Here is a 17,646-nt window from a genome sequence, read left to right as displayed (position 1 = left end):
ATTTTGACATCAGATCCGTGATGATCTTGAGGATATCTGCTTATAAACACGAGCCCACAGAAACGCAAATGAGGATGTTGTCCTTTGGAGAGGGAAAAATGAAAAGTTTCATCCAACTTTTTCAACTAAAGAGACTTGGAAGCAGATTCGTACTCCGGTTGCAGAGGTGAACTGGCACAAGGGCGTCTGGTTCAGCCATTGCACACCAAAACACTCTTTCTGTACTTGGCTGGCGGCCCGAAATAAACTCTCAACAGGAGATCGAGTAGCGCAATGGTCTCGCGTCGACCCGGGGAATTGCGTTTTCTGCAACAATACTGCAGAGTCTCGAGACCATTCGTTTTTCTCATGCCATTTTTCCTCAGAGGTATGGCAAGTTTCTGCAAAGAATATTTATAAGAACCGTTTCTCCACAAGCTGGAACTCAGTGGTTGATGCAGCGTGTAGTAACTGGCCAGATCGAAAGATTTGCTATCTAGCCCGTTCTGTTCTTCAGGCGACAGTATACACCCTTTGGCATGAGAGAAATGGGAGGAAGCATGGCGAACCACCAAACCCTCCCTCTCGACTTATTCAACAAATTGACAAGCAGATCAGGGATCAACTATTGGCGATAGCACTCATGGGGGATCGGCGTTACGAGGACGGTTTACTCATATGGCTAGGCTCTAGAATATGATTTTTGTATACTCTTTCTGAACGCATAAAAAACAGATGCACTAGTTGTACCAAAGATCTCTTTTTGAATATAATTTAACATTACATTCAAAAAAAATAAGCCCCTCTCTTCGATTACAACAAAGAATGGTTCGTTTCTCGTTCTGCTTCTTCTTTCTCTTGCTATCAGCTGGAGAGATATCATCGCAGTTGGGTTCTGGTCCACACATTACCGGTGTTAACATACTATTATCTCCGAAGACGAAGAACCCTGTTGAGTATCGCATTCAAGGAAGTGATGGCTGCTTCAAATGGTACCTTTACCCTAAAACAAATTGTGATTAGGATGAGCTTGCTTTAGGAATGATTGCTTTTTTTTTTCTTAACTGAGTTTTTCTACAGTGAGGCCATGTATGCTGAACCTCATTCACCAGTCTATGTCATTATGGGAGCCACATTGACTTACATCAATAACAATCAGGATTCAAAAGAGGTGAGATTAAATATATATTTCCTCTCTTTTAAAAACCTTTTTGTCTCCCCTTCCATTTGTTGCTACTTGCAAGTTCAACAACTTCTTCTCTCTCTGGCAGGTTATGGTTTGTGAAAAAGTGCAGTGCACTGCAGGTTCTGCTCTTGATCATTCTGTAATAAGCCAACACTCAGATCTTCTCCCGCAAGGTTCTGAAAGTACTCTCAACAATGCTGTACCCTTACAGGTTACAACTTTTACAGGATATTCTCAATAACTTGATGTGGTATAGGTACCCATACATCTGTTATGATATCTGCAATTGGATATATCACAGGTGCTTTGTTCTGTCAGGTTTCATTAGAGGCCCATATCGTTCCTCAAAACCCGGTCATTCACACTGGAAATTTGTTAAATTTTAGCATAGCAGGTAAAATGTGAAATATAATCTACAGAACAAAATGGATTTGGTCAATGTGTTACATCAAATACACTTGTAAGTATAGGGACGGAGCATCAAATATCTGGTCAATGGGTTACATCAAACAGAAATGTCCTATCCGTCAATGTCGCATCTGGCCAAGCTAAAGCGATCAGCCAAGGCTCCGCTCACGGTATTATGTTTTCATTGCTTTTCCTTGTGCATCAGCTGGATTTCTAAAGGACACTAAAGAGACATGCTTTCTCTTGCTCGCTAATCTTTGTCGCATCTGCACAGTTACATTTGAAGGTCATGGGTTGAAACTGCAAACAGAAGTCACAGTGCTGCTTGGAAACACCATCTGTCCTGCTAACTCCGGAGGGATGTCTGAATCTGAAACTGGGCCAGAAAATGTTATCAAGTTTATTTATTTCTTTGTATTTATCAAAGAATGTTTTAAGTAAATCTTATTATTAATGTGAGTTTTCCTTGGAAATATTTCTTACAGGTGGATTCACAGAGTATTCTTGAAGTAGTTACAACCATTTTAGGATGTGTTTTCGTATCTGTCTCTATGGTGGCTATTGCCTTTGTACTTGGCCTCAAGATTGACCAAGCTAAATTGGAGCGAAAACTTGAACAAGCAAAGCAAAGGAATCTCAAATAATATATTTTTAGACATATCAGTTTTATGTTTTACCACTTCTTGGCACTTTTAAGATAACGTTCAATCATTTACAAGTTTTATCTGTGAATATCTCTCTTGTATCTCCATCAATTCCATCAATCTATTTTGCTCGTTTAGCAACGCTTGAAGATTGTCATGTGTAAAAGCAGATATAATCGGTGTTTTTTTTTTTTTGTTTATACCTCTTGTTTAATGACAATACTTCTCTGTTGCATAGCAATCGCTTCTGTTCCAAGCGAAGTCTCACTAGTCAGTTCATAAAAATCAGAGTTATGTTCATCGGCTTGAGGCTCCTCTTACACATACTAGGGATGTCAATCGGGCTAGCCCTGCCTAGGGCAAAAACCGATGACATCTTGCTTTTACACTGAAAATCTTCAAGCGTTGCTAAACGAGCAAAATAGATTGATGGACTTGACGGAGATACAAGTGAGATATTCACAGATACAAGCGATTGATATGTCATTTACCAATACTTCTTTGTTATTGCATAGCAATCGCTTCTGGACCAAGCAAAGTCTCACCACTATGGTCATACAAACCAGAGTTATGTTCTACAGTTTGAGGTTGTAAGAAAATAAACGATTTTATTGTCTAAACTGCAAAAGAATAAATACCTTTTTTGTTATCTTGACTTGGTTCGTTGAGTTTAGTCTGCACACCTTGTGTTGATTACCATACATTGTGGCCGTTGGTCATGAAAATGCCTTTTTGTCTTTTAATTAGCTCTGTGGAGCGTACAAGTGGACTATTAAAAACGAGAAGGTCCAATTTAAATAATGGGCCTAAATTCAGGCCCATATATCTTATATTCAGAGACGCACGACGGGAACAATGATCGCCGTTTCTTGGAATCCTGTGCGATTACCTCACTCTCCGATAATAAACCCTAGCCGCGTCTTCTGGACAATTTCAATTTCAATTTCGTTGAGAGAAGAAGATACAATCCAGAGGAAAAAGATCACTTTTTTTCCTTCTGGGTTGAGGGAAGAAGATGAAGCCTTCTCAGAAGAGGGAACGCAAACACAAAANATCACTTTTTTTCCTTCTGGGTTGAGGGAAGAAGATGAAGCCTTCTCAGAAGAGGGAACGCAAACACAAAAGACAAGATGCTTCATCGGCGGAAAACGCCGGCGGCGAAGTTAAAGAAGAAGCATCGTTACCTCAATCCCCTGAGCCAATTTCAGCTTCCGAAGCCAACAACCCATCTCCGTCGCGACGCAGCCGTGGGAGAGGTAAAAAGCGTAGACTGAACAACCAATCAGAAGACAATAGCCAGAGGACGTCGTCTCCGGAGCGTAGAGCTCGTCACCATCACTCTGATCAGAAGAATGGTGATTGTAGCAATGGGATGGTTGTCTCAACGACTACGGATTCGATTCCTTCTGCTCCGAGTTGGGAAACTGTTGTTAAAGTTGTGCCTTCAATGGATGCTGTGGTGAAAGTTTTTTGTGTCCACACTGAGCCTAATTTCTCGTTGCCATGGCAAAGGAAACGACAGTATAGTTCGGGTAGTAGTGGTTTCATTATTGGTGGAAGAAGAGTTTTGACTAATGCACATTCCGTTGAGCATCATACTCAAGTTAAACTCAAGAAGCGTGGCTCTGATACTAAGTATTTGGCGACAGTATTGGCCATTGGAACTGAATGCGACATTGGTATGCATCTAGTCTCTAATTAATGCATCTAGTCTCTAATTAATGCATCTATACATTGGACTATGGATTATTCTTTGTCTCCTTATTAGTTTCATTGACTAATGACAAGTGTGAATTATGAAATTGACTGTTATTGTCTATAAGCTGATGATGTGATACACTGGGATTACAGCTTTGTTGACAGTTACGGATGATGAGTTTTGGGAAGGAGTATCTCCTGTGGAGTTTGGAGATTTACCAGCTTTGCAAGATGCTGTTACTGTTGTTGGTTACCCAATTGGTGGTGACACAATCTCTGTCACAAGTGGCGTTGTTTCACGTATGGAGATATTGTCTTATGTACATGGATCGACTGAGCTTTTGGGATTACAGGTTAGACGCCACATTCGAAAGGTCTTTGTTTTTAGTTGCAGTGGAAGTTTTGGGCGCTTATAAATAGTGTTTTCTGTTTTTGTTTGTTTTTTTTCAGATAGACGCAGCTATAAATTCTGGGAATTCTGGTGGCCCTGCATTTAATGACAAAGGAAAATGTGTCGGCATTGCGTTTCAATCTCTAAAACATGAAGATGCCGAGAATATTGGTTATGTCATTCCCACACCAGTTATTGTACATTTCATTCAAGATTATGAGAGGCATGACAAATACACAGGTAACTCTCACCAATGATTTTTTTTTTTTGTTATCTCTACATATGCTATTTTTCTCATACTTGTACTGTTTTAGGTTTTCCTGTTCTTGGAATTGAGTGGCAAAAGATGGAAAACCCTGATTTGCGTAAGTCAATGGGTATGGAATCTCATCAAAAGGGAGTGCGGATAAGAAGAATTGAGCCAACCGCCCCAGAATCACAGGTTTTGAAGCCATCCGATATTATCCTTAGCTTTGATGGGGTTAATATTGCTAATGACGGAACTGGTAATAATTCTTACAGATAGTTTACATATTCGAGCTTATTTCGGGTTAAGTCTAGACATTCCCTGGCTATAACGTTTCTGTTTTTTTTCAGTTCCATTTAGGCATGGAGAACGAATTGGTTTTAGCTATCTTATATCTCAAAAGTACACTGGAGATTCTGCTCTTGTGAAGGTTCTACGTAACAAAGAAATACTTGAGTTCAACATAAAACTTGCAATCCACAAGAGACTAATCCCTGCACACATAAGTGGCAAACCTCCTTCTTACTTCATCGTTGCTGGCTTTGTATTTACAACTGTATCTGTTCCATATCTTCGATCTGAGGTCCTTTACTCTCTCTTCCTTACTTTCTCACTTTCTCTCATGCATCTATTATATAACTATGTCCCAATAATATGTTTTGCAGTATGGAAAAGAATATGAATTCGACGCACCTGTCAAGCTATTGGAGAAGCATCTTCATGCAATGGCTCAATCCGTGGACGAGCAGCTTGTTGTAGTTTCGCAGGTTAGTTTCTCCTGTTTTATACCGTTGTAACTATTCTTCCCTATGTCGAAGCCTCAACACCCATATACCTTCTTGCAGGTTCTTGTATCTGACATTAACATTGGTTACGAAGAGATTGTCAACACCCAGGTTTGTGAAATTTCATTATCATTTGTCACGCTGTTGATGTGTCTGTCACTCTAAATGTTTAACCGCTGTGTAGGTTGTCGCCTTTAATGGCAAACCTGTGAAAAACTTGAAAGGTTTAGCTGAGATGGTGGAGAAATGTGAGGATGAATACATGAAGTTTAATCTAGATTATAATCAGGTATATTTATTTTCTATCTCCCTAACTTTTAGGCAAACTTGTAACACAACTTCTAAAATTCTTTGTTGATATTACAGATTGTTGTTCTGAGCACTAAGACAGCAAAGGAAGCAACTTTAGATATTCTGACCACACACTGCATACCTTCTGCTATGTCTGATGATCTCAAGGCTGAAGAAAGAAACTGAGACAAAAGGAGGCACATCCATAAACAGGAGAGGAAGAGAGATTTTGGTCCATTGCAGGATACAGAAGCAAATACAGTCATAGAAAGACAGAGAAGCTCTTATTTTTCTTGTTCTGTTTGTTTTTTGTATTTGGAAAAATATGCAGGAAGAAAAACGTTGGTTTTCTCTATTATATTCTTCAGTCTGAACTTGGTAGAAGAATCATATATTCCCCCAATAGAAATGGATGAGATATGATCATATACATTTTTTTAAAGTGAACAATCCTCTCCAAGATACAAGTGAATTATCATAGCTTCTTCTTGTCCCAAAATATTTCACTTTTACGGTCATATCTGTTCTTATACGTCCCAAGTAGAACGACGTTGTTTCTCTAAGACCTTTTAAAGCAAGCCGTCACAGAAATTCTCTTCAACTGTAAACTTGCTCCAAGATTTGTCATTACTTGCGGTCCAAACATCCTCGAATTGCAAAACATGTAGAATGCTTTGGATGTAAACCAATGAACCACAACTTCAGAGGATAGCAAAACTAGTTATAAGATTCAAGCTCCCAAATAACAAATTTCTTGTTTTATTCATATGTTTTGGTAATCCAGGATCTTGAATAGAAAAGAAAAATACTTAGGTTCACCCCACCTCTCCATTCACCCCCTCTTCTTTCAGCCAATCAGAATTTTCCATCTAATATTTCATGAAAAATACTTAGGTTCACCCCTAGGGGTGAACCTCTCCATTCACCCCCTTTTCTTTCAGCCAATCAGAATCTTCCATCTAATATTTCATTTAAAAAATAAATCAAAATTAAATTAAAAAGCAAACCAAATTAAGGAAACAAATTCTGTATACTTATAATTAAGGAAAGTTAAATATTGGCTTGGTTTAGATTTTTAAAATTAAAATAAAATTATATGTCGGTTTGGGTTTACAAATGAAGTGGTTATGGTTTAGATTTTACAATTAAAACGAAATTATATGTCGATTTGGGTTTACAAATGAGGTGGTTAGAGTTTAGATTTTACAATTAGAACGATATTATATGTCGGTTTGGGTTCACAAATGAGATGGTTAGGGTTTAGATTTTACAAGTAGAACAAAATTATATGTCGGTTTGGGTTCACAAAAGAGATGTTAGGGTTTAGATTTCACAATTAGAATGAAATTATATGTCGGTTTGGGTTCACAAATGAGATGGTTATGGTTGAGATTTTACAAGTAGAACGAAATTATATATCGGTTTGGGTTCACAAATGAGATGGTTAGGGTTTAGATTTTATATGTGTCGGTTTGGGTTTATTAAAGAGCGGTTTAAATTTTTTAATTTTATAATAATGTATACAGATTTTATTTCCTTATTTTATAAGGGGTGAATGGAGAGGTTCACCTCTAGGGGTGAACCCTAGTATTGTTCACTAGAAAATAAATATTCAGATGTAGTTCGTCAATCATAATTGGAGTTTTCAGACAATTAAATGTTCCAAAAAACTCATAATATCTACTCACCAAAAAAAACGCATTTGCGAGAGCTCGTATGTGTCAGTCGAGTTTAATCCAATTAACATATTTAAAATTTTTAACGTAGTAAATTTTAATAACTTCAAATATATTTCGTGCAATATATTGAAGTAACTTTAGAGGGGTTATAGTCACCAATTATTTTTATTTTGCTATAATTTATTTTTCATCTTGATAGGAACTTTTTTTTTTCGCATTTAGTAATCTACTTCTTTCTTTGTAACAAGACGATACAAGATAAAAAAACACATACCTATACTAATTGAAACAAAATACTTAAACTGAGTTAATTGCACTTCTAAACGGATATAATATAAATGAATAGTTTGAATAAAAAACATGACATACCAGATTTAATCAAAGTGGGTCAACCACAATCAGAAGCACCACTAATAGTGTAGGTATCTAAGCTGCATGGAATTGGAAGCGAGTACGCGGAAGCGGAAGCATTTGGAAACATGAGAGCGAGTTTTTTTAAAAATTTAGGAAACGGGTACGAGTTGGAAGCGTATACGTGTATATATATACATATATATCATAAATTACCAAACATAACATCATTATTATAAAAGATTATATTGCAATCATGATTTTGAAAAAAAAAAATATATTACAATCATGAAAAATAAATATTAAAACCTAGACCTTAGCCGTTATATAACGTTGTAATCGGTTAATATAGTAATTATTGTAGTAGTGTAGTGGCAAGTAAGTATTTTAAGTAGTGTAAGTCTACGGTTCGAATCCTACAAAACACAAAATAAACTTTTTTGGCAAATTAGTAATTTCATCGAAGAGTCTTCTTCCTCCCCTAAAACCCTAAGCGCCGTTTCGTTCTCTGCACTTTTTCCAAGTTTTTTTCTGATCATTACCAAGTCCAGCAACGCTTCCTAACTACTTTTCCCACGCTTCCACTCGGAACCTTACGGTTCCACCACCATTCTAAAAAGTTCCTTTTAGGAATCGCGATTCCAAGCCGATTTCGGGTGATTCCGCTCCCGTTTCTGATTCTGGATGAAGAATCGACACCTCTCCGACGATTCCGTGCAGCGTAGGTAGGTACGTCTCACAACTTCAAACCTTTTCACATAGTATTCTTAATTAATTAATAATATTAGTTTTTTTTTTCTTTTTAAAGGGGAAAAATCGAAAATATTAGTTTTTAAAAAGTATTAGATTAACTATGTTTTTATTGTAAATATTTATTGATATCAATGAATACTCCCTAACTAAAAGATTTGGTAAAACGAATACGAGTCCACTAACAACATGTGTAGTTTAATTGGAATCATATTAAAAATATATGTGACTTCTATGAAAAAGGCTGGTACTAACTGAAGAAAAATGTGGTTAGAGAGAGGTTTAGGCTACTTGACTTATGGTATATATATATATATATATATTTGAAAATATTGATTTAGTGTGATTAATTCTTGTTGATATTGTTGTACTAAAATTGTTGATTCATTCATTGTTTTGTATCTTATACTATTTAAAGATAGATTATTGTTTGTCCTAAAAGATTTGATAATACGAGTATGAATTCATTAATAAGTATGGTATTTTATTTTATATTAACACTAATTAATTAATTAATCAATATGATCATATATATTTTGAGGTGGTTTTAATGAGAAAAAAATTTGTAATTTAATTTGTTGAAAAATTTAGGTGTGGAGGGGACTAAGTATTTGATTTATAGTCGTGGTTAATTATTTTTCTAAAAGATGTTGATTTGTTATTGTTGGTTTTTCTTTCTTTTATCTATTATATAAGTTCATATCAAACTTAATCCATTACAAACGGTAAAAATAAAATTGGACATACCTACAATGCAAGTCTAAAGCAGTATAAAAAATTAACATAAAAAATTCTTGTAAATAGACAGAGCCACTTCGTAAAAAAAATCATACCTCATTTTATGTAGTCCAATTTGTGGACTTCCAGCAGAGTGGATATCTATTCCAGTAACGATAAGTTTTGACGGCTGCCTCCAGTTCATTCTTTCTTTGCATTTCTAAAAGAATGTTTAAGTAAATTAATCTTATGCTTTATATAAGTTTTACTTGGAAATATATCTTGCAGGTGAAGATATATCCAAGCAAGTCACTCAACAGAGTTTTCTTGAAGTAGTTATGATCGTTGTAGGAAGTGTTTTCGTAGGTTTCTTTTCGTGGGTATCGTCTTACTAGTTGCCTTTAAGGCGGACCAAGCTGAATGGGAGGAATAAAAATAAATTGAAGAAGCAAGGCAAAGGAATATCAATAAATTTTGTTAGAGGAATTGGTTCTTCTCTGAATATCAGCAGTTTGACCACTTCTTGGCATTCCTAAGATAACATACAGCCATTAACAAGTTGTTGTCGCTCAACTTTCAGACGTATCTGTGAATGATTAATTAATTACAAACGGTAAAAATAAAATTGGACATACCTAAAATGTAAGACTAAAACAATATAACAAACATAACAAGACCAAGCGTCGATAGCTCAATTGGTAAAGACTCTCTGGCAAAGTTTAGAGGTCGCCGGTTCGAGGGACGGCGCTTGGGAGGGGACCATATAAAATGCTCTGGTCCTTGGCCTGAGGGGATGTACGGGCCTAGGCCCAGAACCTCTTAGTAATTCAAAAAAAAAAAAAAACAAATTCTTTTAAAGAGACAGAGCCAATTCGTAAAAGAATCATACCCCACCTTATGTAGTCCAATTTGTGGGATTCTAGCGGAGTTGAGACGACGACAATGATCCATTCCAGTGACGATAAGTTTTGACGACTGCCTCCGGTTCTCATTCAAGGAGAGAATTAGGGCAACAAAAGAGCTTTTTATTTTGTTATTGTTGTTACATGTTAAATTTTGTGATACCATAAATTGTTGATTTCTCCATAAATTCATTAATTGCTTCACATCTATAATAGTATTTTTGCAACACTTTTGGTCAAAAATATATATTTGAAAACATTTACCATTGAATGTCATTAAATGCTTATATTCATATCCAAACAGGTTTAGTTAACTCTCTCTACTATCCTTATAACCAAACACAATTAAAATATTTTAAATATCTATATGTATATATATATAACTAGATTAGGACCCGCCCAATGTGCAGGTTTAGAATTTTTAAAATAAAATTAAATTTTAACAAAGAATATAAATTAAATATTTTTAATAAGTAAAAACTATCTATAAAAATAAATAGATACACCAAAGTGTCCAATGTGATGTTTGGTGTAAAAAGTGTGACTCTGCGTAGACTATTAATCATGTTTTCTTTGAATGTCTTTGCTCGTGTGAAGTTTGGAATTTATCTCTGACTCCGGTCTCGTCAAAAAGTTTTCCATATGAGTCGGTATACTCGAAATATGGATTTTGTTTTCTGGAGGGGTGCATCTCAACAGGGTGATCCTGATCATCTTCTTGAATTACCATGGATTTTATGGGCACTCTAGAAGGCCATAAATAAAGAGTTTATCTAAGGTTTAGAGATCGAGGCGAATGATATAATTGCTCATGCTTTGGGGGATAAGTTAGCCTGAAAAGAGGCACTCTCTTTTATGGCGGTCATGTCAGCTCCATCTCCGTCTTTAAATGTCCAGGTTTCTTCACCTGGTTGTCAGATTGATAGTTCTTGGAAAGCAAGCAATGTGCATTCAGGATTGGGCTGGTGGTGTTGCATTGGTGAGGAGCAAACCTTGTTGATGGGGGACAAGTGTCTAAGACGGAGCTCCTCCCCCTACATTCGGAGTTAGAAGTGTTGTTGTGGACCATGGAGTGGATACGTGCTGCAGGGATCGCTTGTCAACATTTCGAGATTGATTATGCTGAGTTACTGACTATGGTGCAGTCCCCTAAAGATTGACCGTCCTTCTCCGACATGTTCGATGTGTTTAACTCGTTGGAGTCCTTCCCTCTATTCTCCATCTCTTGGATCTCCCATGCATCAAATACTAAGGCAGATTGTCTTGACCGTGTTTCGTGTTCTTTTATCTCTGGAGTTTTTTTTTGTAAATCTCTTCCCTCCACCTTGGACAACTAACCGAGAAATTTACTTTTAATTCATTTTTTGGTTGAAAAAAAAAAGAGTAAATAGATACATTTTTAGTTAAAAAAAATAGTTGTAGATGAGTTGAAAATCAAAATAAAAATAAATTTAACAAAGAATAAATATTTAAATATTTTCATAAGGAAAAACAATGTATAAAAATAAAGAGATAAAGTTTTAGTTGTAGAAAAAAGTTGCTTGTTTTTACTATAATACACTAATGTATATCCATTTACAAATCTACTATCTACATTACAACTAAAAGTGTATTTATACACACAAATATATTTTACTGTTATATGTCTTTTCACTTTAACATTTTAATAGTCACAAAAACGCATATGTTAATTTTATATACTCCTATCTTATATATGTATCGTTGCAAACTAAATATTTTCGATGACAAATGTTAGTGATTCAAAAGTAAAATAAGATGGCAATATATCTAGATTAACATTTCGAACGTAAACATTTCCATTGCCAGGGGTAACCTACAAATATTTTAAAAGGTTTTTTTTACTTTTTATGTGTTATAAAACATAACGCAAATATATAAAAATATTATATTATATATATATATATATGTGTGTATGTAATATACACTACTATAATAAAGAGAGAGACGAGAGGTAAGTAAAAGAATTCTTCTCTTCTTCTTGTGTTATTACTTTTTGTCTTCATCGACCACATATATATAGTACAGTAACTTGGTGACTAAGCTAAAGTATTATATATATACAAGTAACTTGGGGACTAAGGTAAATATAGATAAGATTAAAATTACTTAAAGTAGAAGTAATGTGATGGATAATCACATGTGTTATTATCCAGTTTATAACACTCCCTCTTGATTATTCATCATCATTTATTTATTGTATACTGCCTCATTAAAAACCTTATCATAGAAAAACATATAGGATAAATACCATGATAAGGGAAAAAGAGTACAGTGACACAATCTCTCCCTGGAAAAAATGAGTCTTTTTCTCTTCATAGGTTTCGTAGATGACTCATATCGATCATTATTTGCTTCGTACAAACGAGTCTACTTTTCTTCATATCTTCCGTAGATGATCCATATCGGATCATCCATATCGGATCATCCATATTTGGGAAGTTCGAGACTTTCAAAGAAACAATATCTTACTTATTGTTCCTGATGAAAATGTCTCCTTCCTGATGAAAATGTATATTATCTCTATTATTGTTCCTCTTGACCCTTGATTTACCTCCGTTTTAACACATTCATTTTGCCTTTGTTTCAGGATTGTGCTATACAAGCTTCAGTCCTTCCTAATCGTGTCCCTAAGTTTCAAGATGAATTGGTTAAAGGCCAGTTGTACATCATCAATGATTTCGATGTTTTTGCGTCCTCCAACCGTTATTGTCACACCTGATATATCATGGTTTTTAGGTGTTTTTAGCCATGATATAAGTCTTAATTATAGAGTCTTTTTGGTGTTTTTAGAGTCTTTTGAGTCTTTATAGGATTTAACATGGATGTGAGCTTAATGAAGCTAAATAGGAGGATTTGGAGCACATTCAAGCATTGAGGCTGAAGTTACGAAGTTGGGAGACGAAATTTGAAGAGTGCATCGATCGACACATTGATAGTATCGATCGATGCTAGGCCAAATACGAAATTGGAAGTTTTCCCACAAGTTTTGAAGATTTACAAAGCTGCCCCAAAGTTTTCCTTATTTGCATCATTGGTCCCTGGCCGTGTTTAGGAATATAAATAGGATTTTTATGGTCATTGTTTAGACCTAAGCTTTATTTTTCCCTGCAACTTTTGAGAGCAAAACCCTGAGAGATTTTTAGAGAGCTTTTGGAGAGAAGAATCAAGACTCCTTCAGAGAAGATTCATAACTCCTTTATTTCTTCTTTAATCTCTTTCTTAATGCAATTTATTCAGAAGATGTTTTGTGTTTCATTGATTATGTCTGAGTAGATCTGCTTGTTAGGTTTAGGGTTTCTCATTAGGGATTTCATGGATTATTAGATCTGTTATTATTTAGGGTTCATTATCTTTCTTGTTCTTCATCATAGGTTGTTCTCAATGCTAGATCTTTGATTAGTCATCTGGATTTAGATCTTAGGATTATTGATTGATATGAGAATATAATTGATTTTCCTGATAAAACCTTTGGTGAGCAAAATTATTTCTTGCAAAGAGATTTGATTTAATAATTTTGTGAACAATCTAAACTTGTTTTTAAAGCTGATTTATTACCTAGAATTTTGCAAAGAGATTTGGATTTTCTGGTTTTAAATTTAGATAATATTTGCAGTGAGAACTGATTTATTTTATAATTGTGTTTAGAGTTCAAGAACGGTGCTTAATTGTTGAATCCTGCTTATTTAATTAATTGATCTGATTTTCCATGATTTCCTGAGAATTTCCCTAGGCCTAGCATTTATTCCTTCTGAATTTTACAACTCTTTTATTTTCTGTTTTGCATTGCTATTTAAATTACAATTTCTGTTTAGCATAATTAAAAGATTATTAAATCTATTGTGTGAATCTAGAGTTCTTGTGGATTCGATCCCTAAGTACTACAATTGATCTCTTAATTTGAGAGAGTAGCTCAGGGTTAACCACAAGTGGAGAATTGTTTTCACAGAGAAAATGTCTTTGGAGACTGTTAAAAAACGACAATGCTCTATTGGTTTTGATTATTTTAGGTTCTCTACTTTTTCAGACTTGCTTGATATGGTAGACAAGGGTGAGGAGCTTCCAGGTAACAACCTATTTTGCACTGTTCGTATTTCTGGTCTCTTAGCTTCCACTTTGTTCTTCAGTATATGATTTATATCTACATTTACCCACTCACCAGATGTTGTTGGCCAAATATCCTCCTCTCGAACATTTGAAAACAAAGATCAGAACCACCCTTCAAAGACAACTTTCAATTTAATACTGACTTGCATTTTAGAAAGGTATTGGTTTTGTTTTTTTTTTCCAGATTCGTTCTACTCTTTGTAAGTCTGTAACTGTGCAACATTTCTTGTGTTTGTTGTAGTGGTGACAACGTATACATATCTCTTTGGAGAGAACTTGCGGTCGATGCCCATGCCAAACTTTTAACCCTAAAAGATGAAACAGTTGTTGTCATTGCAACCCATGTAAACCCACGGAAAGTTGGGCTTAAGTGTTTTTGTTTTTAACGTCCTACTTTCTATTAAATATTAATTGGTTGACGTTTTATTGTTCTAAAACTTAAGACCAATGTATATGGGCCTATGAATGAATATAATGCTAACAATGGGTCATATGTATTCTTGAAAATTTGAAAATTAGGGCATGGCTTGACAATTTCAAAATTAGAGCATGGTTAATACTGTTTAAGATTTGATGTTCTTCATCGTTAATTCAATAAACTATGGAAAGCTAAATATATTTTTAGTAACGTCCCATTATCACCATTAAATCCCAATAAATTATTTTACATTTATATCAAAAAATTAGTTTCAATGTTTAGTCATAAATTTATATTCCACTCTCTTATATATCTTCATCTAAAATTCTATATTGACCCATTAATTTTAAACGGCCAAATTCTACTACTATAATGGCTGACAAGCTGGTTCCTTAATATGTATATTTCATGTGATTGTATTCTATTTCGTACTCAAATTATTGTTATGATTAGAGGAAAGTTCTAATGTCTCTGAAGCATTTTTCCTTTAGATCATGTAAATGATTTGCTCATTCCATAATTCATTTTTAATTGAAAATGAAGGATTTAAGATCTCAAACAAGGAACTAAAGTTTATGCAAGCATGTAAAGTAGTAGTCTGGACTGGTGGTTAGGTGGAGGAGAAAACCTTTACAGAATGACCAAACAATCAAATAAAAAATTTAGTTACTCTTATTTTCTCCTTTAAGCTATTTTCTGTTGCCATATTGAGTAAGGTGAAATAACATTTTCTGTTTTATCTCAACAAGTTCTAAAGATTAATTACGGTATGAAGACACCATGAGCCTATGTGGATGTACACTACGACATATTCATAAAGTCAAAATAATGCAACTTAGCCTAAGATATATATCACACAACGGTATAATTGTGTTAGAAAATTATTTATTGAGTTTAAAATTTAATTACACATTTTTTTATTTTATATATTATTCTAACTTGGATATTTGTTAAGATTACTACAGATAGGGAGACCTAAAGCCTAAAATAGATTATCATATCTCTATTATATATATGTCGAAGGAAGACATTAGAAGAAACAACGTTAGACGAGGTGAATATTATCTTACAACTTCAATTTCGACTTGTGACATGGGACTTCAATTTCAACTTTCGCTTATGTCTTCACCTAACAACAAAATAAAGATGACGAGGATTTGCCTTAAACAATGTCGAAGTGAATAAAATCACCAAAAGGTAATCTTTGTTTTATTTTATTTTTGGTTTAAAGCCACTGAATAGGCTTTGAAGCTTGAAGGATTCGTATCATTTTCCGTCTTGTGTTGACAGAACAAAAAATGTGCTTTTGATGTTAGGGGTTACCAACAGTTTAAAGGGAAATAAATCACACATTATCTGAATCTGAGGATGAAATATGTGAAACATTAAGGAATAAAATATTTATTTTCTATCTCTAAACTTCATCATCTTTAATAAAAGATTACTCATGGGATAAATTCAAAACTCAAAAATGATGGTAGCTTTCGGCTATTTCTGTAAGGCCACAACGAAAACAACGTCCAAACAAGTTATTGTCGTAGTTTGAAAGTGACATGTATTAATATGACTATAAAATGAATCTATAATCTTTAATTGACAAATTACGTATTGACCCAACAGAAAATACAAAGACGATGATCAGTTGCCCATACAGCTTACAACAAGCATGAAGTTGTTTAAATATTGATTGACCATTTTAATGTAAAATATCATTTCAATGTTTACAAATACATTACATAAATCATCTATTTTGTAATCACAAAATTCCCCATGAATGTATTTCAAAATGGTTACATCATAAAACAACATGTCCTAAAAGAGAATCCGTCTAAGCTCTTAAACATTTTGTTATTCCAAAAATTAAACATGATTAATAAAATACATTATACATGAGGGTGTAGTTTAATTGCTTAAGATGTATACTCTTCCTCCAAAAATTTATATCATTTTTATCAATAAAAAAAAATCCAAGTAAGAAAGCAAAATACAGAAAGATGAAAATCTAACAGTTAAAAAAATTGCAAATGGAACAAATATGAAGAAAAGCCCGTGCGTAGCACGGAGCAACTCCTAGTAATCATATACATGTGTGTCTCCAATATGGCCGATCTTGCGATACCATATTTATTTATAGCCTCAACATAATAATTTTATTAAGACAAAATGTCATTAAAACTCCATGAGTTTCTTTGAGACTTTGGAGAACAATAGACATTGATAATTATGAATCTGATGTCTTTGGAAGTCGAGAGACTAGCTCATCTAGACCTTCCAATTATTTTTTGCACTGTATAAAATATATGTACACGTGCTTTATATATTCTCATCAGAGAAATATATTTTTGACTATAAAGACATTTCATTGTCTTTAAATCTTATATGACACATATAATTATTCTTTACGAATAAATAAAATTAAATAAACAAACATAGAAATTCAGAAAATAAAATAAGAGTTATTAATAGACATAACTTTTCTTTGATCGTAGAGTAGGCAGAGCCTATCATGTATAACGATCAATCCGGAAAAGACATAGCTTTTTTATTTGATCATAAATGAGGCAGAACCTCTACATATATAACGATCAATCCGAAAATGACATAGTCTTATATTTGATCGTATAGAAGGCAAAGCCGATCTTTTCGGAAAGGACATAGCCTTTTGTATTTGATCATATAGGAGGCATAGCCTGCCTTTTTTAACGATATTTCTGGAAAAGACATAGTCTTTTATTAGATCTGGAAGGAGGCAAAGTCTACCATATAAAAAGATTCATCCAAAAATTGTATAGCTTTATATATGATCGTAAAGGAGGCAGAACCTACTATATATAACGATCTATCTATCTGGAAAAGACATAGCTTTTATTTGATCGTGAAGGAGGCAGAGCCTACCATATATCTAACGATCTATCCAGATATGATTTGGCTATAGATTTGATCGTAAAGGAGGCAACGCCTTCAACTTATGAGGATCAATCCAGAAAAAAACATAATTTTACGGTGTCTATAATATATATGTTCTATAAACATAAATCGAAACAATATAAATTTACTTACCTCGTAAAAGCTCTA

General features: G+C 34.2%; 1 protein-coding gene across 1 annotated transcript; it reads left to right on the top strand.

The window, feature by feature from the left end:
* Positions 3,085–6,076, top strand: LOC104732820 (protease Do-like 9). The gene is made up of 10 exons (XM_010452417.2): positions 3,085–3,232; positions 3,305–3,896; positions 4,069–4,268; positions 4,366–4,546; positions 4,621–4,812; positions 4,904–5,136; positions 5,219–5,320; positions 5,399–5,449; positions 5,523–5,627; positions 5,705–6,076. Exons 2-10 carry the CDS (start codon positions 3,305–3,307, stop codon positions 5,813–5,815), a joined length of 1,767 nt encoding a protein of 588 aa, XP_010450719.1. The 5' UTR covers positions 3,085–3,232; the 3' UTR covers positions 5,816–6,076.

This window comes from Camelina sativa, chromosome 12, assembly GCF_000633955.1.
Source record: "Camelina sativa cultivar DH55 chromosome 12, Cs, whole genome shotgun sequence".
NCBI lineage: Eukaryota > Viridiplantae > Streptophyta > Magnoliopsida > Brassicales > Brassicaceae > Camelina > Camelina sativa.
This window is presented reverse-complemented; position numbering and strand designations above follow the sequence as displayed.

Coding starts and splice junctions, on each gene's coding strand:
- LOC104732820 (XM_010452417.2), top strand. CDS start 3,305: ATGAAGCCTTCTCAGAAGAGGGAACGCAAACACAAAAGACAAGATGCT. Junction 3,897..4,068: donor TGGAACTGAATGCGACATTG/GTATGCATCTAG, acceptor CTGGGATTACAG/CTTTGTTGACAGTTACGGAT. Junction 5,321..5,398: donor AGCTTGTTGTAGTTTCGCAG/GTTAGTTTCTCC, acceptor ACCTTCTTGCAG/GTTCTTGTATCTGACATTAA.